General features: G+C 64.1%; 1 protein-coding gene across 2 annotated transcripts; it reads left to right on the top strand.

Annotated features, from left to right (window-relative positions):
* The first annotated feature begins 388 nt into the window (after positions 1-388).
* On the top strand, positions 389-24,590 carry SLCO4A1 (solute carrier organic anion transporter family member 4A1). 2 transcript variants are annotated; one of them, XM_072943611.1, is made up of 13 exons: positions 477-511; positions 10,038-10,120; positions 10,847-11,705; positions 12,632-12,722; positions 14,024-14,145; positions 14,517-14,628; positions 17,756-17,910; positions 19,312-19,507; positions 20,492-20,657; positions 20,749-20,921; positions 21,178-21,242; positions 21,645-21,793; positions 23,332-24,590. In XM_072943611.1, exons 3-13 carry the CDS (start codon positions 10,904-10,906, stop codon positions 23,494-23,496), a joined length of 2,196 nt encoding a protein of 731 aa, XP_072799712.1. In that variant the 5' UTR covers positions 477-511; positions 10,038-10,120; positions 10,847-10,903; the 3' UTR covers positions 23,497-24,590. The 2 variants fall into 2 exon arrangements, with proteins under 2 accessions (XP_072799710.1, XP_072799712.1); XM_072943609.1 differs by lacking the exon at positions 10,038-10,120 and having other exon boundaries at positions 389-511.
* Positions 24,591-25,165: the final 575 nt, after the last annotated feature.

A 25,165-nucleotide genomic window follows, 5' to 3' on the forward strand; every position in this document is an offset into this window, starting at 1 on the left:
GTCGGTGCGAAGCTGAGTCGACCAATGGCCTGGGGAGCGGACTTCACCGCTCGGCTCTCGGCTTCCCGGCCTGTAGCTCGGACGTCGGGGTCTCTCCGGGTTGGGGAGGGATTAGTCAGCGGAAGGCGCGCGGCCGGCGCGGGGCGCCGAGGGGTCGCTCTGCTCCCGAGCGGCGGCGACCTGGGGGATGGCGAGGAGTCCCGCCCCTCCGCCCCGGCCCCGCGCCCCCTCGCCCCCGCGGGTCTCGGGCCCCTCCTCTTTGCTCCAGCCCGGGGCCCCGCCCCTAGCTCCCGCCCCTGCCGCGCGCTCCGTAGCTGTCAGCTCAGGAGGCGGGCCCGGGGCGCGGGGGCCGGGCCCAGCCCGCTCGGCGCAGCCATTGGCCGGCGCAGGCGAGGCCGGGCGGCCGCCTCCCGGCGTGGGGGGCGGGCCCGGGAGGGGATGAATGAAGCGGGAGAGGGCGGCGAGCGGCAGACAGTGTGGCTCGCGGCGCGGCGGCCGGACCCTCGGGACGGTGAGTACCCCGGACTGCGCGGGCCGGGGAGGGTCAGGGCGCCCCCGTGGGCGCGCTGCGCGGGTGCGCCGGGCCCCGACCTGCTGACGTTAGGAGCGCGACAGGTGCCCGCAGACGCTGAGCAGGGGCCAGCGGGATCGGGGTGGCGCCGGGAGGGGCAGGACTTTGGGCACCAGCAGTGGGCCCCGAACCCCTCCGCGGCCGGAGGAGCCGGACCCAGCCTGCCTCCGGGGAATTTGCTGCAAAATGCACCCCCTCTCTCTGCGGCTCCCCCCGGGCCAGGAGCCTCTGAGGAGGAGGATGGAGGGGAAGGGGATGAGCGGTGGTAGAGGCTCGGACGCGGAGGAAGGGAGCGGCCAGGGCTGGCGGCCGGAGCAGGTGCCGGGTGCGCAGGCCCGCGCAGGCCACGCGGGTCGGCCGGGGACAGATGCGGTTCTCGGAGCTGCAGGGTTGCGGCGGGCGCCCCACTTGTGGCGGATGCCACTGCTGCTGAGTCAAGGAGGAAATGGTCATGCATAGAAGTTTCTTGCGGACGGCGGGCTTTGTTCGCGCCAATCGCGCTCCAGACACCTCGGGGAGGAGAGCCAGGCGGAGTAGTCCCAGCCGCGCGGCTACAGTGTGGGCGCGAGGGACTGGTCCCAGCCTCTGCGTCGCCAGTCGCTCCGCTGTCCCGGCCCCTCCACGCAAGGTCCCCACGTGCGCAGTGCAGAGCGGTGGCTGGGGTATCTGGTGCCCCGGGATGCAGGCCGAGGGCGAGGCAGGGTGGAAATGAGGCACCTAGTGGGCACACTCGGCCCAAGACGTGGAAACCTGAGGCAGATGGACGCTGAGATTTCCAACCCTGCAGAGCAAGCCTTGGGAGTGTGGGAACCTAATGGGAGAAGCCCACCGGGCAGTGGGCTCAGCACCGCAAGGATGAGAGGCTGGCTGGTCCTGTCCCCCAGGCACTGCAACCCCACGTAGAGGGCTAGGGACTCCCTCTGCCAAGGTCAGCCTTGGTAATGGGCCTATGTCTGTCCGGAGCCCCTAGGAACTTCAGGAGTTTTCCACAGTGAAGGAACCAGCTTCCCAGAGGCCATTCCTTGCTTGCTTTGGGGGACTTGGGTTTCCTCTGTCTAATCAGAAGCCAGATCTGGAGAGCCGGTGGGGCTCAGTGAACTGTGAGCCTGGTGGTGCTGTGAGGTTTTCTCTGAGCAGCTTGGGGCAAGTGGACTTCAGAGGAGAGGGAACACCCGGTTTTAGCCGGGTTTGCAGATAAATCCAACACCAGAAGTAACACTAATGAAACATGTGTCTTTATTGCACACTTAGAATGTGCCTGCCCTCGCTGTGGGCTTTGAGCCTTATCTCACTGAATCCTTGCCACAACCCACGAAGGAGCTACTATCGCTCCCATTCCACAGATTAGTAAACCGAGGCTCTGCACGGTGAAGTGCATGTCCAAGGTCACACAGGCAGCACGTGGTGGAGAGATCTGAATCCAGGTTTGTGTGATTCCAGACACCTTATAGCTCTGTTCCTGGGGAAGAAGGAAACCCGGGAGAGCCAGGTCTGACAGAACAGGTCCTCAAAGGTGGCTGCACCTAAGAGGACAAAAGCATTTGTCTGGGGTAGTCCGTGCCTGTGGGATGCAGGCAGGATGACTCTGGGTCTGCTCAGCCCAGCCTTTCTCCCTGCTGTGGAGGGACGGAGGGAGAGGCCTCTCGGTCAGACCCCCATGTCGCTGACTGCCCTGCATCAGGACCTGCTGAGCAGGGCTGGCAGACACTACTTGGAAATCCTTCGCAGGTTGCTTCCCTTTTGGGGGGCTATGATCTAATCCATGGTTCCCTGGGTATGTACCCCCCACCCCTGGCAGGTGCTGGGCAGGTCCCAACCCAGTGCCTCCCTGCCACCGTGGTGAGGTGGCCGGGTGTCTGGAGGTCAGGCAGGAGGAGGGCCGTGTGGTTGGCGGTCTTGGGGATGGTGCTCTGTCCTGTTAGCTGGATTCTGAGTGACCCCGCTGGGAGAGCCTGGCTCTCCCTGGGCCTCTGGCGGGGCCTTGATGGACAAACCCACAGTTGCAGTGGGCTCTGGTCTGGCTTCCAAACAGAGAAGGTTCCTCTGCTCACTGTGAAGTCCAAGGCGACTTAGGGAGCTTAGTGTTATCTCCCTGACACCCTCAATCTAGGAGTCTCTGAGTGTGAGCCTGTTGCCAGGGCAGCACAAGCTCATAGCTTCGCGCACTCATGCCCTGGATCGAGTCCTCGCTTCCCGAGGCCTCCCTGAGTGCTACAGGCAGGGAGCGGGACAGAGCCTGGGCCCGGGGGGACCCAGCGGACTCCGCTGGGCTGTGCTCCGCTTCCTCCGTGGCTTTGTCCAGCTGGAGTGTGGGCAGGGACGCCCTCCGGAGCCTCCTGTTGGCAGCCGTGGCAAAGGGCCCGTCGTTCGCTTCTGGAGGGACATAGACAATAAGCCTCAGGACCTCTGGGCCACTTTTGTTCCTGAACATGTGACCTCGGCGTGGTTGTGGTGGGCGTGGGTGTCGACATCAGCGCAGGGCCCCCGTCTTCATCATGACAAGTAATCAGACAGGCCCCCCCAAGATTCCGACCCAAGAGTGGGAGGGAGGCACCAGCTCAGGCCTCAGGTGAGCAGAGTTACTCATTGGATCCAGGTCCTGCAGGGGGAATGGAAGCCAGCCTGGCTGCTGGCACGCTGGGCCCAGGCCTTTCCCGCCGTAGGCTGGTCCTGGGGACTCTTTCCGCTGGTGCCCTGAGTCAGCCTTCAGCCCTCCGTCCTCACACATCCCTGTTCCCCTTGGTGACCACGCCACAGCCCTCTTTCCACCAGCATGACACAGAATTAGCCTCTTGGACCACATTTCCGGGGGTGGGGAGGCACGTTCACAAACCACATGCCTTTCACAAAAGGCGCACACTCACCATGTGGCCAGGTGAGGCTGGCTGCAGGCCAGCACTGGGCGGGGCCTGCTGACCAAGGCCCAGGAGGGTCAGCTTATTGCTGTAGAGTGTCACAGGCTCCCAGGCTGGGGGCTTCCAGCAGGTTCTCTCATCCCATGCAGCTGGGCGCCCCATAAACACCCTAATCCACGGGGCTGTTTTTTCTCAATGGCTTTTTTATCCAGCAAGTCCTGGTGGCCCCTCCACCCTGAGTACCGAGGGCTTGGGCTGGGCTGGGCTGAGAGCAGTGCCCCTGCCCCACCTGGGCTTGCTCCGGACCCTTGCCTTTGCCCTGGGATCTACCACGTGGCACATGCTGTGCCCTGGTATTTGGACCCATGGGCCTAAGAGGCCACCTGGGAGTGGCGGAGCCCAGCCTGCGCCTGGAGAAGGCCCACCATGTGGACAGAACCCACTCCCCGGTGCCCCCAAGCCCCGGGAGGGCCTCTGCCAGTCTGCTCACCCCGCCCTCCCACACCCTGGGTTCAGCTGTGGAGACAGGGTGGGAACGGGAGCATGCAGACAGCAGGACACTCCCCATTCCCAGGGGAGGGACAGGTCTTTCCAGGTCTTTCCAGGTCTTCCTCAGACAATCCTTCATTGTGGGCCTCCATGCAAAGCAGCCAGCTTCCCGCCCATTCACCTGTGTGTGGTCACCAAGTATGCAAATTAGGGTGTGCCGGGCCCCCTGGGGCCTGCCTCCCAGGTCCCTGTTCTATAAATAGCTTTAAGCCTCATCTGCAAAAAGTGAGAGCCCCTTCACTCACTCATTCACTCACTCACTCACTCACTCACTCGGAGGCCCCAGAGGCCATGTGGGGAGGGGCGGGGCGGGGGACTGGGAGGCAGGGAGGGAAGGGCCGAGGGGGCTGGCGGTGCCTGAGCCAGTGAGGGGGGTGCTGCCATCAGGGTGTGGGACATGGCACAATGCTGTGTCATTGGCTGGTGGCCTCAGCACGATCAGGTCAGCGAGGCGGGAGTCTACTGGCTGGAGCCTAAGGAGAAAGGAGAAATGAAACCTGGGTTCTCCCCTGGCTGCCAAGTTCCCAGTGGGGCCAGGAGCGAGCCTGGGAGTACCCCTAGTGTGAGGAAGGGCCCCACCTGCTCCATCCCCAGCCTCAGGCCTCCCAGGGGCGTTTGCTGGAGCTGGAGCTGGGACTACCTCTCAGGAAGCAGGCCCAGGAGGCCCAGGGGCCGCCACCGGAGGCTTAAAATATTACTCTCTACTCTTTGTAATCCTGCATGCCTCCCACCTGCTACCCTTGGCAGACAGCCTTCAACTAGGAGACAAATAAATGCACAGGACCTGTGTCAGCGTCTAAGAAGTGGGCAGTGCTAAGCGTATGAATATTAAAATCCTTTCAGTTCCTTGTTGAAACTACGTCTGGATTCTTGCAGGTGGTGGTGGTGAGCTATCCACATGGGGCCCCTGACGGCTCCCAGGGCAGCGGCAGTGGGGGGCTTGTGAGGATGTGAGGAGGGGGGAGGGGAAAGCCCTGGATTTCTTTGCACAGACACCCAAGGCTCAGCTGATGGGCCAGGCCCCTCGGGAGCTGGAAGAAACCCATGATCTCCTGCTAAGATAGCTTGACACACACAGAAGTGCACGCACACGCTTGCACACGTGCGCACACACGCGAGCCCTCTGGCCCGCCCTGCTGAGGCCCCAGGTGCAGAGCTGCTGGCCGGAGGCCCCAGGGTACACATTATCCCTGCTGCTAATCACCCTGCCTAAGCCCGCAGGCTCTGACTCTCCCAAGGGGGCGGGGAGGGCCTCTGGCAGTAGGGGTGACTCCCATGGACCCCTCCTCCTGCTGCCATCTGGCCAGGGACAGGCGGGAGGATGGGAATTTTGTCTGTGCTTCTCAGGCCAGGAAAGCCGTCTTAGGCTTCATCAGAGCTGCTCCTGGCCTCCGAAGTCCCCCAACGAGGTCAGAGTGGAGCAGCAGGGAGGGCACTGCCCAAGGGCCATCACCCCCCTCCGCCCCCTGCAGGGAGCCCCTTCCTGCTGCCCTCCTCTTTGGGGTCACGGGGCTGGTGCGCCTCGAAGACCACGGGGATCGTGCCCAAGTCGGTGGTGAAAGTTGTGTCTGTAACGTGGGGGTGCCCTCGATGGGGATGTCATGGTCTGTCATGCACAGAAGGGGCTCAGCGGCGGTGCTGGCGTGTCCTGTCAGGTGCCCCTGCTCTGAAGCCCTGCTCCGAGCGGCATGTCTCTTGCCTTCGGCTCTCTGCCGCCTGCGCTGTTCCGATGTGCAGTCAGGACAGTCTGCTGCTGGCTCTTAAATGACAACCTCCGTGTAGGGGGCAGGGAGCTCCTTGCGGACGGGGTGGAGTCTGGGGGTCCCCAAGCCCGCCGCCCAGCACAGGCCTCGCCCAGCAGGTGCTGGCCTTGGATGACCTGCTGCATTGGGCAGGGTTCTCGGGGAAACCCAGCCACAGGAGATCCCTGGATGGACAGCTCTGTGAAGAGGCTGATCTAAGAACTCAGCACACGTGAGTCTGGAGGCTAGAAGTTGTGAGATTTCCTGCCTGCATCTGGAGACCCAACAAGGATGAAGTTGTGGTTCGCGTCTGAAAGCCAGCAGCCTTGAGACCCAGGAAGAGCGATGCTTCGTTTCGAGTCTAGAGGCAGGAAACGCTGACGTTCAAAGGCAGTCCCGCAGGGAATTCGGGGATGGGTCTGCCTTTGGTGCTATTCAGCCCTTCAGCTGATTGGATGAGGCCCACCGGCACTGAGTCTACCAATCCAAAGGCTAATCAAGTCCACACTCCTGGCAGTTTGCCCAATGTCCAGGCACCCTGGGGCCCACCAGATGGACAGGTAGACTCCACCATCACGCTGCTCTGGGTTCTGAGGCCGTGGACCCTGCAGAGGGAGGGAGGGAGGAGATGCCAGGAGATAGATGCCAACGGGGCTTTCGGGTGAGGATGCCTATGGACTGGACCTGGGATGCTGGCAGGAGCTGCCCGTCCCTCCTGCAGTGCGGTTCCCACCCCAGGGCTCCCCAGTCCCCCACCTCCCATCTCCTGTACACACCCTTCCTCCACCATCTGGCTGAGGTCACCCGGCTCCTCCACCATCAGCCAAGCCTGAGAATTCAGGTCCCCAGGAGAGAAGCCCGCACCTTGGATCAGGCCGCATGAGCAGGTGGGAAGCAGATACACCTTCTTGCCAAAACCACTTCCAAGTGGGGGGAAACCGTGGGCCATGGGGGCAGGCTCACCGGGCCCCCAGAAGAGGAGCTGGAAGGACAGGCCCGACTCCCTCCCCTGGCCCAGCTGCGGGGTCCTGTCCTCATCCTCATCGGAGGAGTCAGGTGGCTTCTGTGTACTGCTGCCGCTGGACTCTCCAGCCCCGTCACCTGTGTCTTGGCGGTGGGGGCCTGAGACAGATGAACACAGGGCTGCCAGCCCAGCCTTAACAGGGATCAGCTGTCATGAGCCAGGCCACCCACAGGGAAGTGAGCCATTAAGTCACCCTCTCCCAGCTGAGCCACATGGAGGCCAGCTCTGGCCACCTCAGAAGTGGGTCCAGGATAGGGTTACAGCCCCAGGCCCAGCAGCGTCGTCCGGAGGGAGCTGATGACCAGGAGACCCAAACAGAGCGGCTGGCTGCGCCCGCCCAGCCCACACCCAGTGTCTGCGTCGCCGGACTCAGCCGCTGCGGCCGAAATGCCCTCCGCGGGTGTCAGGGGCTCTTCTGCGGGCCTGTTTCTGCACAAACCTTTGCCTCGAGATGAAGTCCTTGAGCCACACACGCAGCAAGCTGTCCTTTAAGTCCGGGGCAGGCGTCGACATGACCATCTGTGCGTTCACTTCTGGAGCAGTCTCCTAACAGTGCACGACCAGCACACGTTGCCCAGATGCGGCCACATAAGATCTTGATACAAACTCAAGAACTTCCTCCTGAAGACCCGTGAACATGGGACGGTCCTCGTGGTTGAGATGCCAAGTGTCCCACAGCCCCAGACCCAGGATTCGCCACTGCCCGTGGACGGAGGGGACGTTCCAGGCACCCCTGGCTCCACGTGGCAAGTGTTTCCGCTCACCCTTCCTCGCACCTCGGGGCCTGCGTCACCGGGAGGGCCCAGCCTTCCACTTTCCAGTCAAGACGCCGCTGATGAGGGCAAAATCCCTCCAGAGACAGAATTCCAGCCTTCCCCCGGGAACACAGTCTGTGGAGCAGAATCTGGGCGTATAGGAGGTTGGACAGGCGCCGCCCCCCACGCTGCGGTGATGGAGGGTTGGGGCTGGGTCCATACTCAGGCTGTTGTGTCCTGGCCGTCAGAACCGCTCCCAACGGACCCAGGGAGGCGGACGCAGGGCTGGCGGGCCCGAGTCGCACCGTTTACATCCTGTCCTGTGGGGGCTGTGACCACCTGTCACCAGTCTGCAAGTCGACCGGCACGTGGGGTGTGTGACTGCAGGCTGCGCTCCCTGTGTTTCTGTCGGGGAGCAGAGCCCTCGGTTCTCGTGCACCTGCCCCTGATGTGGAGCTGTGGGACCGCCCACCGCCAGGCGTTCGTGTCTTGAGGGATTTATTTTCAAATAGGAAGGACTCTGTTTCTTCGCGGCCATCTGCACCACGGGAGCTCAGCGGTCTGGCCGCCTTGTGGTCCCTGACGTGGACCTGGTCCTTCCCGTCCTGTCGTGACCCCGCATCTCTCCTGCTCGGGGCTCGCCGGGGAGTTAAGCCCAGAGCTGGGGGCGGGCTGAGCAGGTGCTCAGGTGTGCAGCTCGCTGCCTGGGCTGGCTCCCACCGCCGATAACAATCCAGCCGGTGCTGACCCTCCGCCCCAACAGGCCACTGGACGGCCTCTCTGAGCCCCCACTGCCACGCGACCTGGTTTGGGGCGCCCTCCCTTTGAGGGGTGGACCTCAGCCCCGGAGCGGGATCCCTGCTGCTTTTGTATGTGCACATCAACCCGGGCGGCCCCCGGGCCAACTTAAGCCTTTTCCATGTTTCTCCATGCTTCTGTGTCAGGAGTCCGTCGGAGCTGCAGGCAGGTGGGAGGCAGAGCCATTCCGGACCCAAGGCCCACGCTTGGCGCCTTGCCCTCCGCTGCTCCCCGCGGCCTGCATTAAATGTGCGCGCGGGCGCCATCTGGGCGGCAGCTGCCTCAGTCACTGGTCTGTGTGTGCGGGTGCAATGCTTCTTGTTCCTCGGGGAAGCCTTGGCACTTCCTCTCGGCTCCTCCCTGGGCACCTTCCTTCTGCCTCCCTCGCTCCCGGGCCTGGCGTGCCAGGGTGCACGGGGGCGGGGGCGCTGCAGTACAGCTCTGGGCGTGGCCACAGGCCCCGGGAGGGCCCGGGTGGAATTTTTGCTGTCCAGGCTTGGCCTCCAGATATGGTCTCTGATAGTCTGCCAGTACAGTTTCCAAAGTAAACAGTCGGCCCCGGGTGTAAATGCCACACAACTGGCCACGGTTCTTTGAATAAAATGTTGGCAAGGACAGCCATGACTTGCACACTTGACTCTGAAGCCAGACCGTGTGGTCTCGGCCTCCCTGGCCCTGGCTGGGAGACTGCTGCCCCGCTGGGCCCACTTCCCTGGCCTGTAAGACGGGCTGTGGCACCTGCAGCACCCACACGGCCTGGGCACACGTGATGTCGGTGTGATGTCGGCATGAGGATGGAGCTGACAGGGCCGGGAAGTGGGATGCTTTGAAGCCTGCTGTGGCATTCATGCCCACGGCCTGGCCCCGGGGGAGCCCAGGGAGGCGCCCAAGTGAGGCTGAAAGGAGCTAAGAGGGCGTGACCTTCAAGTGAACGCAGGAGACAGTGCCAGCCGCCTCAGCGAGACGGCTGCGCCGAGAGGACTGGGGAGCAGGCAGAGGTCTGGCAGAAGGACCGGAGCCCCAGCCTCTGAGGCTCAACCCACAGAAAGCCACAAGCTGGGGGCTTAAAACCACAGAACGTTATCCCCCCAATTCTGGAGGCCAGAGTCTGGAATCAGGGTGTCGGCAGGGCTGCCCTCCCCCTGGAGGCTCCGGGGTGGGTACTTCCTGCCTCCCCCAGCCCCTGGTGGCCCCAAGCACCCTTGGCTTATGGCCACATCACCCCAGTCTCCTCCTCCATCATCACGTGGCTTCTCTTCTAAGGACACGGTCATGGGACTTGGGTCACATCCCAAGTCAGCATGTCCTTATCTCAGATCACTGATCACATCTGCAAAGGCGCTTTTTCCAAAGGTGATGCTCAGGGTCATGTGCACATGTCTTTGTGAGGGGCCCACCGTTCTCCCCCTTGAGTCCCCAGCGCAGGGCCCAGCAGAGCGGGGCTCTGTTACTGGTTCCCTGAAGGACTCAGGCCCGCCCTCGTGACCTCATTTCACATTAGGCACCTCTTCAGAGACCCTGCCTCCGAGTGCCTCACATTCCGTGGAGCTGGGGCTTGGGCTTCCAACCCGGGGAGTGGGGGGCACAGCTCAGCCCTTAGCGAGAGGTGACCTGAGGAGTGTGTGGAGGTCTGCAGAAGGCCCTCATAGAGGGCCTGGGGCTGTAGGTCCAGCCAGACCAGGTGTTTCCTATCACAGCGACTGGTGTATTTCTGGTGGGAAAACCCGTGTTCTTCCTCTCAAGGTGCAGAGTGTTTGTTGCCACCTGGGTTCCCAGGCAGCCATGGAACCTGTTTACCTGGCAAAAGGCACGGCCCTTTCTAAAAGGTGAGGGGTGCTGAGGACACATCGGAGCCCCGGGAGCCTCGGGACATGGTGGCTTCTCAGCCCGCCCCAGCTGCTTTGGTCGACGGGACGGGAGTGGGAAGTGATGGCCCAGACAGGGCAGCAGAACAGGCTGGGCGGGGAGGCTGCGGGAAGTTGGAGTGTTGGCGCGACTTCTCGTTAACCTGTCCATGGGGCTGCAGACTGCGGCTCTTTTAGCATCTTCAAAGACCCGCCACGGGTGAGGCCCAGCGCCGACCAACACTTCCACCCGTGCCGACCAACACTGCTGCAACCCCAGGGACCCATTCCCCACACCCTCCACACTCCGCACTAGGATGGGTTTCCTTTAAAGCTAAAGAGCCCAGAAGCCAGCAGGCTGTGAGTTTCAGGGAGAATCGAGGCTGGGCCGGTGCCCAGGGCAGAGAGCTGCCCACTTGGGGAGGTCCCTCAGGTGCTGTCAGCTCATGGGCTGCGGGGACAGTGCAGGTTGGGTGGTCCAGGGGCTCACACGGCGTCCAGCCAGGTCCTGCTCATCTCTCCGCGTGTGGCCTCGCTCAGGCAGGCTCTGCCCTCCGACCAGGCCAGGCTGCCCTGAGTATGCGGCTCTGGGTTCAGGGAGGGGGCTGATCAGGAGCCCGACCTTGGCAGGCTGGGCCCCAGGCAGGCAGAGCCGTCGGCAGCCAGCTGGAGCCCAGGTGGAAATGCTCACAGGACTTCCTCCCACAGATCGAGCCGGCTGCTGGGATCCCAGGCGTGGCCGTCGTGGTCTCACCCTCAGTGGAAATGGGGGACAAGCCCTTCGTCTCGATGCCGAAGCTGGTCTCTTCCGGCTCACCCTCGGCCGCCAATGGCAGATGTGACCACTTGCCTTCCAGCAGGCGGGCGTCCCTCGGCTCGCCCTTGGGCCATGGTGCCCTGTGCCCTGCCGCCCACAGCCCCCTGGACTCCAGCAGCCAGCCGCTGTGCCAGCCGCGGGCCGAGAAGTGCGCGCCCCGGGCGGCCCAGGAGGTGCACTACGTGGCGGCGGGGCAGCCCGGCGAGGCGTGTGGCTGGCGGGCCTTCGCCCCCGCGTGCCTGCAGGCCTTCAACACACCCCGGGGCTTCCTGCTGTTCCTGTGCGCGGCCTCCTTCCTGCAGGGAATGACGGTCAACGGCTTCATCAACACCGTCATCACCTCCATCGAGCGGCGCTACGACCTGCGCAGCTACCAGAGCGGCCTCGTCGCCAGCTCCTATGACGTGGCCGCCTGCCTCTGCCTCACCTTCGTCAGCTACTTCGGGGGCAACGGTCACAAGCCCCGCTGGCTGGGCTGGGGCGTGCTGGTCATGGGCGCCGGCTCGCTGGTGTTCGCGCTGCCCCACTTCACCACAGGCCCCTACGAGGCGGAGGTGGACGAGGCCGTCGGGACGTGCGGGGCCAACCGCAGCGTGGCGTGCAGGGACCACACCTCCAGCCTGTCCCACTACCGGCTGGTCTTCATGCTGGGCCAGTTCCTGCACGGCATAGGCGCCACGCCCCTCTACACGCTGGGAGTCACCTACCTGGACGAGAACGTCAAGTCCAGCTACTCGCCCGTCTACCTCGGTGAGTGGGTGGGTGTGATGGCGGTGACACTGGCAGGGCACCTACACAGAGTCTGGCTCCGTCCAAGCCCCCTTACATGCATTTCCCTGTGGGCCACATGTGGCCAGATGTGGCCCCGGCACTCCTGGGTGAGGTGGCAGGTGAGCACTGGTCTGCGTATCACCTGGACGCCTCAGATGGCGGGGGGGGTGCTGACCGTTGTGATCCCTGGGAGCGTCCTGCAGGGTCCGGGGTGCAGGGAGCAATTGGGCACAGGGTCGGCTGGTGACTGGGCTGCAGAGCTGGGCGCTGCCACGCCACCCGCAGGGGCTGGGCTCAAGCCTCACGCCGCCCCAGACCCTCATGTTTATCCGGGGTGCGATTTCTGAGTTTCCAGCCGCGTGCTGGCCACTCCCCGAGCCCCTCCTGCGAGGGCAGCTCTCCCGAGGCAGGCACTCAGGGCCGGTCAGGAGCCTTGGCCGACGCTCCAGCCCAGCCGGACTTTGCCAGCGGCCCCTGCTTCCTCGTGTCCACCTGATCTCCGCTCACCTGAGTCACTCAGTGGTTGCCGTCCTGGGGACTTCGGGGCACTGGGGTCGCAGGGAGCCTGTGCTGCTGCCCGGTGCTGCCTCAACCTGCAAAGCGAGGCTCTCTGGAGCTTTGCTCTTTCGAGGAGGGAAGAGTCCAAATGATGCCTGCGGTGGCTTTGAGGGAAGTGTTTTAAAGACAGCTTGAAGGGTTGGCAGCAGCCAGGTGTCAGACGCAGCGGAGGCTGCCCAGGGAGAACCCCGACGTGAACGGTCTGTGCCGGGAGCAGGCGTGGAGGCGCAGAGTACGGGGGCTTCTCTGAGGTGGGCCGGTGCGGCTGCTGCGTGTCAGACGCCTGTGAGCCCCCGGGCAGCGGCGCAGGGCGCAGCTGGTTCTCACCGACTCCGCTTCCCTTCCAGGCATCTTCTACACCGCGGCCATCCTTGGCCCGGCGGCTGGCTACCTGGTTGGAGGAGCCCTGCTGAACATTTACACTGACATTGGCCAACGGTGAGCGCCCTGGGCTCTAGCGCAGACTTCTCGCCCCGTAGAGAACACGCCCCACTGTCCGTATGGAGGGACCGCGGCCCAAGCAGGGGGCGGTCCTGGTGGCCTCGCTCCGGTGAACCTGGGAGGCCCTGGGCGGCCTGGGGGAGGGGACAGCGTAGATGGACGTCCTCTCCCAGCCGGTGAGACCAGGCCACGACCGCTCTAAAGCCCTTTGCAGAACCAGAAGAGGATTTTCCTGTCTCCCATGTGAGATTCTTCTGTCACGTTTTGCCACACCACGCAGTTCCCCCATTCTCTCTGGACACCGGCTCAACTCAACCTGACACTGAAATCCTGGAGTCCGCTCAGACCCCCGAAGTGAAGGGCAGTCCCACAAGACCACCCCCACTTCAGACGCCAGCCACAGTGGTGGGTCACAGCGACCCACACTTCCGTCCACCGTGGCTGCAAATCAGAGGTTCCCACAACCCCTCTTTGGGTTCGGAAATTTGCAAGAACGGCTCTCAGAACCCAGGAGAGCACAGGACTCCCTCGACCACCAGCTTATGAGACAGAACAGAATTCAGGAGCAGCAGGCGGAGGGGGCGGATGGGAAGGGGCCGGAGCTCCCACGCCCTCTCCAGGCGCTCCGCCCCCCGACCTCCGCGTGCTCCCCTGGAGGCTCTCCGAACCCCGTCACCCTGTGTTTGTGGCAGTGTCACTTGGGCTTCAGTAACTGACTTACTGGCCGTTAGCGGTCAGCAGCCTCCCTGGAAGCGGGGCTGGGAAGTCCAAGCTTCTCGCCAGGCACACGGCTGGCCTTTCTGGTGGCCAGGCCCCTCTGAGCCCCCTAGGGGCCTGCCAAGAGGGCCGCATCACAGTAAAGGACCCCCTATCACCCAGGGGACTCCAAGGGAGTTAGTGTGCAGGTCAGGGTCGCAGGGGCCCTCTGTCCCCTGAGCTTCGTGAGGCCAGGGCTGCAGCTCTGCTTTGGGGTGCACTCCTCGCCTGCTCTTGCTGGGAAAGCCTGCCCCTTCAAGGCCCCAGCGCCCCGGGGCCTCACCTCACTGGGGGCAGCCTCTCGGGCCCCAGAGGACAGGGTGGACCTGGGAGTGCGGCAGTCTGCCCTCTGGTCACCGGGGCGCATCCCCCTCCACGGCTGTGCCAGTGCCCTGCCCCGCCACTCCCAGACAGGGCAGGGCAGGCACCTTGAGCAGAGCCTCTGGGCTCTGCCTCTTCTTGACCAGCAAGCGGAGGGGTGCGCAGTGTGTGTGTCCTGGTGCTGTGAGTGAGTCGCTGACCCCCAAGTGCCTCTCCCGCAGGACAGAGCTCACCACCGAGAGCCCGCTGTGGGTTGGCGCCTGGTGGGTTGGCTTCCTGGGCGCCGGAGCTGCCGCCTTCCTCACCGCCGTCCCCATCCTCGGTTACCCGCGGCAGCTGCCAGGTGGGTGCCTCCCGCCCATGGTGTGTGGAAGGCAGGACTCTGTTCCGGGCTCCTCCCCCATCCGCCTCCACCAGCAGAGGGTCCGGGGTCTTCGTCTTCTGGGCGGGGGTCGTTGCCTTCCTGCAGGGTGACCTGACCCCCGGGCTACCTCTACCCCTGCAACCTCTCCCTGCTCAGGGGCCCACAGAGAAAGCTGGTTTCGGGGGAGGGGGTGGGGGTCCCTTTCAGTTCCTCCCATTTCCCTCTGGTCCCAGGTTGAGCCCGTCAGGGTCGCTCCCACCTCCCCATCCTTGCCAGCCCCTCGCTGGCTGGTGCCACGCCCAGCAGGGGGCTTTGGCCCCTGCCCCTCACTGACGTCCGTGTCCTCCCAGGCTCCCAGCGCTACGTGGTCATGAGAGCATCTGAAACACACCAGGTGAAGGAGAGTGGCCACAAGGCGACTAGCAACCCTGACTTCGGGAAAACCATCAGAGACCTGCCTCTGTAAGGACCTGGTGGGGCCCTCTCATCTGCGCCCGTGTGATTTGAAGACTCTCTGGGGCTCCCACGTGTGCTGGGTCTGAACCCCGAGTTAGGAGAGTCCCTGTGACCCTCCAGGGCCTCGTGGGGTCACAGCCCCTAAACCTCCTCATGACCCAACAATCTTCGGGTCTTGGCACCAAAACTTGGGTGGGGAGAGTAAGGAGCATCAGACAGAGCCTCCCGGCTTGGAGCCGCTGAGAGCTGGTTCTGACGGAAGGGCCAGGGCCTCAGCCCTGTAGCACCTGCCCCGCACGGCAGGCTCGGGGGCTGCACCTGGAGCCACCTGGTCACAGAGCAAGCCCCTGCAGCTCGGGCTAGTGGCCCCACAGCCAGTGGGTCCTGGACCCCCAGGGAGGTGACTGACCCCAGATTGTTCCCCGGGAGTGGCCCCTGCACCACGTCCTCCGGCCGGTTCATTCCAAAGAGGGGCCCCCGGCCCCCCGCCCCGCCTCCTAGGGCAGCAACACCTTGTTTGTCTTGTGTGTGGCCTGGTCTTACTTTGCCGTCTTCACGCACCATCAGGACACACAGAGCCCTGGGCTCCCGGGGCCTCAGAGGCACAGTGTGGCACCTGGGGCTCCTGGCGGCCAGCGCCGCTCTTGGCAGGGGCCTCCCGAGTCCTCGGCCTCACTGAGCGCCCACCGCCCTCCACTTCCTGAGCCCGTCTGTGGCCACGAGGGCAGTGGGCCGTTAGAGGAGGGAACGAGCCTGTGGGCTGTCTTCAACACGGGAAGGGCGGCCTGCGGTCAGGTTAGCCCCTGGGCTGCCTGCTGCCTGGCTAGACCACCCTGAAGAGCCACCCACTCAGGAGCCTTCCCTCAAGGCTGGCGGAGCTGGCCCAGGCCACGCTGGCTGGGGTGCGAGGCCATCGGTGCAGGGGCAGGCTCGCCCGGTCTCTGGACACCCGCAGGGGAGCTGCTCCAGCCGGGGCAGGGCCTCTTGTCCCATCTGAGCAGCACTGGCACCGAGGGCGTCAACAGCCTGGTCCCCAGTGGACCCAGGACAAAGGTCCAAGATAAGGATGTTTATGCCCAAACCAGTTGCTAGTGATAAAAAATCCCAGAATATGGGCCGTCTGTCAAGGTCATGATTAATTCTCTGAGCAAATTCAACACGTGAGTTTCAGCTGAGCAACCTGCAGGCTGGGGTTAAGAAAGTAGGAAGTTTGCGTACTTCCGGGGAGAGTCAACTCCCTCCGCACCTGGCCGGCGTCCCCGAAGCCTGGGCAGGGCTGGGCAGGGCTGGGCAGGCATCCACGCGACACACACAGCGCAGGACTGAGAGCCCGCCCGGCCGCAGCAGCCACGTGGCACGGCATTTCCTCTGTGTCCTCTTCGCTCCACGGATGTGGGACACAGGCCATTGACCAGAGAGAAGCCTTTTCAGTCCTCAAGTTCAAAAGTCAGTTTTGAAGGAATCGAGTCCCCATTTGGTCAGGACAGGGAGCGAGGCTGCTCTGAGGTCACCCTGGGAAGCGGGTGGGGGCGGGGCAGCTCTCCTAGCATCAGCGCCCCCCTCCCCGGGGCACAAAGGCTAATTGTGGCTACACTGCATGTTCCTACTTGCAGAATCCAATTTACCGTTGGCCTGTGTCCTCGAAACAAAGAGCTTTTGCGTGTCAAGCTGTCTGAGCTGCTTTGACAAGTGCGGGGAGGTGTCCACGCCGGCCTGTGGACAGGGTGGGAAGGTCCCTCCTGGTGGAGGAGGACTAGGGGGTCGTGGGAGCTGGTTCCCCGGGTGGGAGGCTCATGAGGCCTTAGCTGCAGACACAGAGAATGAACAAAGGCAGCACTTGTCAGAGCCCCTGGGACAGCGGTCAGACCACAGTCCCTTGTTACTGGTGCCCTTTCTCACGGTGCCGGAGAGGGAGCCCATGCCGCCAGGACCCCGGAGGAAGCTGCACACCGCCCACATCACTCACGAGTCCTGGACCTGCCGTCCAGGGCTGAGGGGCCAGGCCCGGGAAAGGCAGGTGTCACGTCTAGCTGTGTGCACCGGCGGATGGCTGCCTGGGGACACCGAGCCTCTCTGTTCCCAGACCCCTGTGGCTGGGGTCTCTGCCCACTTCCTGTTCTAAGCCCGGCACCTTCACTGCCCAGTGAGGAGCTTTGTTTTGTTTTGTGCTACCCTTGACATTTTACGAGTCGCTCAGTGTCTGACCCGTTCACACTGAGAACTCAGGCATCGCCGCTGCTCAGGCCTCCAGCCCCGACAGGATGCAGGACCCCGTTCACCCAGAGCGCGTGGCCCTTGCAGCCTTTGTGCTCCTCCCACAGGTGGACTGTGCAGGACCTGCGCAGGGGGGCAGCGAGCTGGGGGGTTGCGGGCACCTCCCGGTCTCAGCCACGCCCAGTGCTCCTGGGTCCTACAGACTCAGCTGTGACCTAAAGTGAGCACACCCCGCCCCCTGACCTGACGGAGAGCCCATGAGGGGCCCAGTCCCCCGCAGGGCCGTGTCCTCAGAAGGGTGTCCAGGCTGGTTCACTGGGGAACTCACAGGCCAGGTCCTAGGGGCTAATGGCAAGACCCTTTCTCAGGCTCCTGACTTCACCCCACTGGCCGAGCCCCACAAGTGCACACCAAGAGAAGCTGGGAAGCCAGCCAGCCCCCTGGGGGCTCCTTGGAGGGGCCTCTTGGTCAGAATCTCCTGTCCCACTGGCCAGCTGCTGATTGAAAAGGAGCCCCACCCCTCCAGGCCCAGATCCCCTTTCCTGGGGGGCCACCAGTCCTCAGTTTGGTGACAGCCACCTCCCCTCAGCTCCCTCCTGGCTCAGGCCCCTCTGCTGGTCCTCACAGCTGCCCCCGGGGTGACTCAACAGTGTCATAGTCACCAGGGGTCTCACCCCTCGTGGGAGCCAGAGCTCTGTGACAGCGGCTTTCACAACAGCGTGGGCTCTAGATCCTGGCGCCAGCTCGCCGCCTACCACAGCCCAGGAGCAAGTGTGAGGGGCCCCGCCGCTTGCCTGCTCCCCACTCCCCTCCCCTCTTAGAACCAGGGCTCCTCGTGCTCAGGTGGGGTGGGCCATGGCTCTGGCCCACCCTGAACCTCTGTCTTCTCTCTGGTTTTCGTCCCCCCTCCCCCATCCAGCTCCATCTGGCTCCTCCTGAAGAACCCCACGTTCATCCTGCTCTGCCTGGCCGGGGCCACCGAGGCCACGCTCATTGCTGGCATGTCCACATTTGGCCCCAAGTTCCTGGAGTCCCAGTTCAGCCTGAGCGCCTCAGAAGCTGCCAGCTTGTTTGGTGAGAACACCCCTGAATCTTGGCAGGGCCTCTGCTTCTTCCCCAGTTCGCAAAGGCTCTTCTAGGAAGTCCCAGGCAGTGCTGCTCACATGGGGCGCACGTCCTGGCCTGTGGTCCAGCCCAGGCAGGGGCCCCAGAGCAGGGTCCTGGGCTCCTGCACAACAGCTCTGTTCCCACTTACAAAGGCCGCCCCCGGACGGGCAGAGCGGTCCTTCCCGAGGGCAGTTTGGGAAGCGCTGGTCACAGCGTGCTGACCGGCTCTCTCCACCCCCACCTCGCCACCTGGGGTCTTGGCCTTCGTCTTCCCTGGCTCGTGGCAGAAAGGGTTTGGGTGGCCGATTCCCCTGGGCTCCCTTGGACCTGGCTGTCCCCGTGAGCCCGGTGGCCAGTGTCCTGGAGTCTTCCTAGGGCTGGAGCCTGGGACCTGCCTGGCCGGAGGCGCTCTGCGGCCAGAGGCAGGCTTGTCCTACCAAGAGAGCAAGGGTCCTCCTCAAACGCCCTCTTTCGGCCCCTGGTCACAGGGTAGCCCCTTGCTGTGGGGGCGGCCACGGCCTCGTTGTGCAGGAGGTGTCGGGGGACGATCTTGGACATGAGGGCCGGGGCTACCGGTGCAAGATGGGGCAACTGAGCAGCACAGGGTCAACCCTGGCCATCCCCTCCCCACAGGGCTCCACTCCCTGCTCGGGAGGAGGGCGTCAGGATAGGGAACCCCACCTCGCTCTAATAAATGTCCCCAGACAGCCCTCCTGGCCTGGCCTCTCAGCTGAGTGCCCCCGCGGGAGCTGCCCCCATCCCCACAGCAACCAGCATGCGCCCTGGAACAGCCACGTTCTCTGGGGTCCCCCCTTCTCCACTCCTAGAGCTGGTCTCCATCTGGGGCAACAGGGTCACTGAGCCCGGGGACTTTGAGGTCTGCTCCACTCCTGCAAGAGCCCCCCATCTGTACCCCCTCCCCAGGATGGCCTAGGAGCCACACACCAATGAATCCCGACTTTCTACCAAAGGGCAGTGGCCACCGGCTTCTCCACATGTCTCCTTATGGTCGCACTCCGTAGAGGCCACGGTGGGCCCAGGGACCACGATTGTCCTGGGGCCTTCCCAACAGGTTGGCAGGGGCCAATGACGGCTCCTCTTCCCTATCCTGTCCATGGCCTCTGAGCAGCTGGCCAGGTGGCCTCCCCAGGCCCAGGGCCAAGGCTCCCCCAGTGCCCTGCCCTGTGCTCTGAGAGCACGGGTCAGGGTCGGGGGAACTGAGTGGGGAACCCAGCACTGCCACGTGGACGGGGACCGATGGCTGTGGCCTCTGTTTCCCCTTCGGTAAAGCGGAAAAGAGACCCGGTGGGTTGAGTGCCCCAGCCCCACGGCTCCCCAGGACACCACTGAGCCCCTCCCTCTCCGCAGGGTACCTGGTGGTGCCTGCGGGTGGTGGAGGCACCCTCCTGGGCGGCTTCCTTGTGAACAAGCTCAAGCTCCGTGGCTCGGGCATCATCAAGTCCTGCCTGCTCTGCACCCTGACCAGCCTGCTGGCCGTCCTCGTCTTCCTCGTGCACTGCCCCAACGTGCCCACGGCCGGCGTGACCGCCAACTACAACGGGAGGTGAGGGCCAGGCGGCGTCCAGGTGGAGAGACCGCTACACACCTGTTGGGGCACCTGTGGTCCCTGGGGTGGGGAGACGGGGTCTGGCACTTGGGGTGCAGTCAGTGTTTGGAGACGGTCATAGCAACGGGAGGACGCCCTTGGCGGGGTGTCCGTAGGACAACGGCCGGCCGCTCACACACCTCACCTGAGCCTCAGTCCTCTGCCCGTACACAGACAGCAGCAGCCCCAGCTCCTCTCTCCACGTGGTGGTGGATGGTGGCCCGGATCGGCCCGTGTGCTGCTGTGTTGGGGACTGAGAGGAGGCACCCGTTGGGTGTGATTTGGGAAATCTGAGCTAGACGCAGGCCACCTGGCCTGGGGCCTACGGCTGCCTCCCAGGGATTCCTTGTGGAGGCGGCAGCGTGAGGGCAGAGGGCAAGGAAGCCGCCACACCACTGTGGAGACAGCCGGACAGCCGGTGGGGAGTGGCAGGCCCTGTGCACCATGGAGAGGGTGAGGGGGCTGGTCCTCAGGCAGCTTCGAGAGATCGCTGAGCGGAACAGTGTGCACAGCGTGCTCGATCTGAGTGAGAGGAGGGAGAGAGAGTGTGATCGCTGACATGTGTGTGGACAACGATCAGTGCAGATGAGCAGCAGCCTGGGCGGGGAGGCAAGGGGTGCTGCCCGGGGCTTTGTACCTGGGGCTCGTGCGCTTTCGAGCCCTGGAATGCGCTGCCTTCCAGAAACGAGCCAGGCAGGGAAGCGCGCTGCGCGCAGCTGGAGGGTGGTTCAGGCTGGGTTTGCTCCGCTCTGAGAGCCTGCAGAGACTACGAGCAGAGGGCCATGTAGGAAGCCCTGGTCCTCGGGGTGGGGGGAGCAAACCCAGCACATATGCAAACCCGCCGTCGTGGGCCGGAGGACACCAGACCCGAGGCTGCCCTTGAGATGGGGTGCCCGCCTGGCACCAGCCTCCGCCCACCAGCGTCTCATCTCCGACCTGCAGCCTCCTGCCCGACGGCCGCCTGGAGCTGACGGCCACCTGCAATGCCGCCTGCGGCTGCTGGCCCGAACACTACCACCCCGTGTGCGGCTCCAATGGCCTCATGTACTTCTCGCCCTGCCACGCGGGCTGCCCGGAGGCGGCCGTGCCCGGCCCGGGCGGCCAGAAGGTGAGCGCGGCCGCTGCCCGTGTTGTCCGCGCCTGCACCCGGGGGGCCCGGCCCTTCCTCCTGTAATCAGCGTTGTTGTTGCGGTCCCCAGGTGTACCGAGACTGTAGCTGTGTCCCTCAGAATTTTTCCTCTGGTTTTGGCCATGCTACTGCAGGGAAATGCACTTCAACTTGTCAAAGAAAGCCCCTCCTTCTGGGTTTCACATTCGTTGTAATTACCTTTACATTCCTCAGCAGCATTCCTGCGCTAACCGCGACTTTACGGTAAGCCTGGGGCCGGGTTCTCTCTGGTCCAGAGCCTCCCCTGTGCAGCTGCAGTGGCGCCCTCCAGACCCCTGCGGGGCACGTGCCCGGCCCCGAAAGCTGTGGCAGGAAAGAGCTGACTGCCTCTATGAGGTGCTTGCCACCGGGGGAGGCGGTGACGCGGCCGGGCTGGGCCAGGACTGGGCCGCTGGCGCGGGGGTGTGGCCTGGCGAGCAGCCCGCTTCCCCCACGCTGACGCCTTGGCTTCCCGTTGCAGATGCGTCCCTGACTGGCAGAGGTCCTTTGCGCTGGGAATCCAGTGGATTGTGGTTAGAACTCTAGGTACTGTGCCGTGTGAGGGAGCCACACGCCGTCGAGCCGTGACGGGCGTGTGCCAGGGGTCTCCTCACCAAGCCGGTGTGCAGCCCGGCGGGGGCCACGCCCCCTCAGGGAAGGGTGCCATCCCCGAACAGTCCACTAGAGGGACCCATGGTGGCTTATTTGCCCAGAGGGCAGCCTTTCCTCGTGGACACGAAGGCTCCATCAGAGTCCGAGATGGGGGGACTCCACAGGCGTGGGGGCAAGTCTCCCGAGAAAGGACATCCAAGTCCGCTCAGCGCTCCCTGAGCACGCCCGTGCCGATGCCGCCGTCCTGACAGCCTGTGCCGCCTGGGTCCTGGCGCTGCCCACCCCACCCTGGCCGCCACGGGCGCGCCCGCATACTGAGTGTGCCTCTCTCTGCAGGGGGCATCCCGGGGCCCATCGCCTTCGGCTGGGTGATCGACAAGGCGTGCCTGCTCTGGCAGGGCCAGTGCGGCCAGCAGGGCTCCTGCTCTGTCTACCGGAACTCGGCCATGAGCCGGTACATGCTCATCCTGGGGCTGCTATACAAGGTGAGCAGGGCGGCGCCTCCCCGCATGCTGGAGGACGTCCCGGGGTCCAGCTCGGAGGGCGGCCATTCCCCTGGGGCCTCCCAACAGCTCACGCCCCCTGGAGCCCTGGGCCTTAGGCGTCGCTCCTGCAGCCCGGCTTCCAGGAGCGGGATCCTCCCCCGGTTCGTGCTGTCACTGTTGGGACCCTGATGATGTGATGCCAGTGGAGGGAACGGTGGGACAGGAGGCCCCGGGTCACAGGGGCTCACTCGCCAGGCCCCAGGCCCCAGGTCCCAGCAGCGGCTCCCCCCCCCCCCCCCCCCCCGCCTTCCAGGGCCCTCACCATCCCAGCTGGCTGGTTAGCCTGGGGCTCTGGTCAGATATGTCACTGGAGAAATACGAACCGCCCCTCCCTGTGAGAGATGCTTCTGGGGGCCTCTCCCTCCGGGCCAGGCCAGCTGGTTGGTCCACAAGCAGCAGAGCTTGTCTGTCCTTAGTTACGGCCCAATGCTTAGCCCCACCCTCTGCTCAAGCCATTGAGAGAAAATTCTGCTGTGTCTCTTGGCATATGCTATCTGAGGAGAAACACAGTATTTACATTTCGAATTCCCCCCCTTGGACTAAAAGGCACCAAACTTTCCAAATAAAATGAAGCCCTAGGGCCAGTGTGTGAGAGAGTCTGGTGTTCCTCTTTGCGCAGAGGGCGGACTCAGGAATACTCCACTGGCAGAGCGGCTTTCCTTGAGCCTTTTCGGGAAGGGCCTCAACAACAAGGGCCTCAGCAACCCTTGGGCTTATTTCCCCGAAGATTAGCTTAAAAGTAGCCACGGGCGAGAAGGGATTTGTGAGGCTCTGGGCAAGACTGAGGGGTCAGTTTGAAGAGACGCGCCACGTGCTCAGGGAGCTGGCCCTCACATGACTTTTCCCTGTGTCGCCCGGTCCCTCGGCCAGAGCAGCAGGCCAGCACCCGGCGGCTGTGCGCCCAGAGAGCAACCCCTCGGGACTGGCTCCCACAATCAGCTGGCGGCAGACGGGTCACAGGCCACAAAGTGCTAAGGGCCTCTTGTTCCTACGGCTTCAGGCCCAACAGCCAGGGGGGTGCCAGGAAACACCGTGGGGGTCCCGGTAAAGCCTGGCGCTTAGGCATCAACCATAGACCCGGACATCGGAGGCCACCACGCGCCCCCACGCTGGCGTTTTACAGGCCTCTCGTGGCTCCTGTTACCCAGGGGTCAGTGTGGTGGCTGTAGGTCGGGTAACCTCCAGTGCCGACCAGCTCTGACTTGGGCTTCTGGGACGGCCGTAACAAAGGGCCACACGCCCCGAACAACTGAGGGTCGCTCTGCCTCATGCTGGAGGCCCACGTCCACTCCCCAGGGCGCTCCAAGGGGTCTCTGCTCCCGGCCTCTCCCTCCCCTGGTCCCCGGCCATGCCTGGAGCTCCTGGGCTTTGAGAAGCGCCCCCCAACTCTGCCTCCACCGGCACGCGGCTGCCCCCGGAGTGCCTCCGTGCCGGCGCTGGGGGTAGCTCAGGGGCTCCGGCGGCTCCTCTCTCCCCAGGTCCTGGGCTTCCTCTTCTTCGCTGCCGCCTGCCTCCTGTACAAGCCCCCATCGGGGCCTTCTGACGGCCTGGAAGCGTCTCTGCCCAGCCAGTCCTTGGCCTCCGACAACCCCCTGGACCTTCAGGAGGCCCCCTCCACCCTCCAGCTCCAGAGTGACGTCTGACAGCCCCCCGCCCGCCCAGGGGCCCGCCAGCCTCACGGCGCTTCCCGGGAACACCGTCTAAGTTCTCTCCAGGAGGGGTGACCCCTCACCGATTGACCCCCAGCGCTGAGGACCCTGTGAGAATCTGCCACTGGATCGGGGAAGGGGGAACTGAGCCGACCGTCCCGCGTCTGAGCCTGAAAGGCACCAAGGAGAAAGCTGGAGATGCATAGGAAGGACCGCCCTGCCCCAGCCCCTTGGAGCTCAGTGGGGGGAGCGGGGGCTGGGCTCTCAGATCCGAAAGAGCAAGGCCCACAGCTGTGCCCTCCCTTCCGCCCCATCCACACCCCGCTCTTTCCCATGGACTTAGCCTGACGTGTCCTCTGGGGCCTCAGGACCCCTGGGGCACATTAACAGCCGTGCTTCCAAAGCGCTGCGTGCAGTTCCCACCTAACCCAGCAGGAGCTACAGAAAGCGCAGAACCACGTGCGGGCTTGCTGAGGCTCCCCGAGCGGCAACCGACGGCTCGGAGCGGCAGCCGCCCGGCGGTGTGCAAGTCCTCTCCTCTCCAGAGGAGCCGAGACGCGCTCAGCGTGGTCTTTGACGGCCCAGGGCTTGTGCGCTGTTTTCACTGGTGAAGCTGGCACTTCTGGGACCCCCTGACGGGAGGTGCAGACCCCTGCCCCCCGCCCCCCTACCGCCGTCAAGATGCTGCGTGGCCAGTGGTGCTTCTGGGCGGGGCCCCTGCACCTTGCAGCCGCCTGGCCCTGACTTCCTGTGTGTCTCCTGATGAAGAGGTGGCGGGTGTGAGGCTGTCCCCGGGGGTGCCATCCCCATGGACCCTTCTCCTTGATATGTTGTTCAAAACCTGCTGTCACCGCCTGTCCTCGGCGCCACCTGGCCCCGCTGTGGGATGGGAACCACTTGCATAAGGATGTATTCGTGGACCTATATCTGGCGTGAACATTTATTTATGGAATTTGTTTTTCACCTGATGATGCGATGAGCGTTTGTGAATCTGCCCCGAGGACATCAGGACTTGTGTGGACCGCCTGTTGCTGGTGTCCTCAGCGACAGTTGTTTGTACGTAAATATATTTTAATATTTAAAGCTTATGTTCCTTCCCGTGTGTTTTATTTCTACAAATCTGCGACGTTTGGCAGTCTTACCTGTCCTCCGTGTGGGCTTTTGTGAGTTTGTGCCCCAGTGTCGAGATGGGAACCCCCGGAGTGAGCCCTTGCTTGGCTGAGGTCCTCCCGGGCAGGCGTCTCCCCACCCCCCAAGGTGACCCCTCCCCCATCATGACCCGAGTGTCTCCTCCCTTCGGGGTCCAGCACCTGGGTGGACCTGGGTCCTCAGCAGAGCCTCACTTCCCTCCACTGTCATGGACCCCGGGATGCGGTCGGGATCGCCGGACGCCGCTGTCAGCATGCATGTGCACGCACACGTTCAAAAGTGACGGAGCCGCGACCAGTCTGGGCTGTGACCACGTCTGCGTCGTCCCCTGAGGGCTGGAAGGTGGCCATCTGTGCTGGGCAGTTGCTTCCTGGAAGAAGCAATCCAACGCGTGGCTCTGCCCGCCAGCGGCGCGTCAAGACATTGGTGGGGCATGACCAACGCTCGATCCCGAGTCGCTGCCTGTTGGCTGGTGCCCTCGAGTCTCATCGCATGGGGCACCTCGGGAACCCCC

Source organism: Vicugna pacos, chromosome 19, assembly GCF_048564905.1.
Source record: "Vicugna pacos chromosome 19, VicPac4, whole genome shotgun sequence".
Lineage (NCBI taxonomy): Eukaryota > Metazoa > Chordata > Mammalia > Artiodactyla > Camelidae > Vicugna > Vicugna pacos.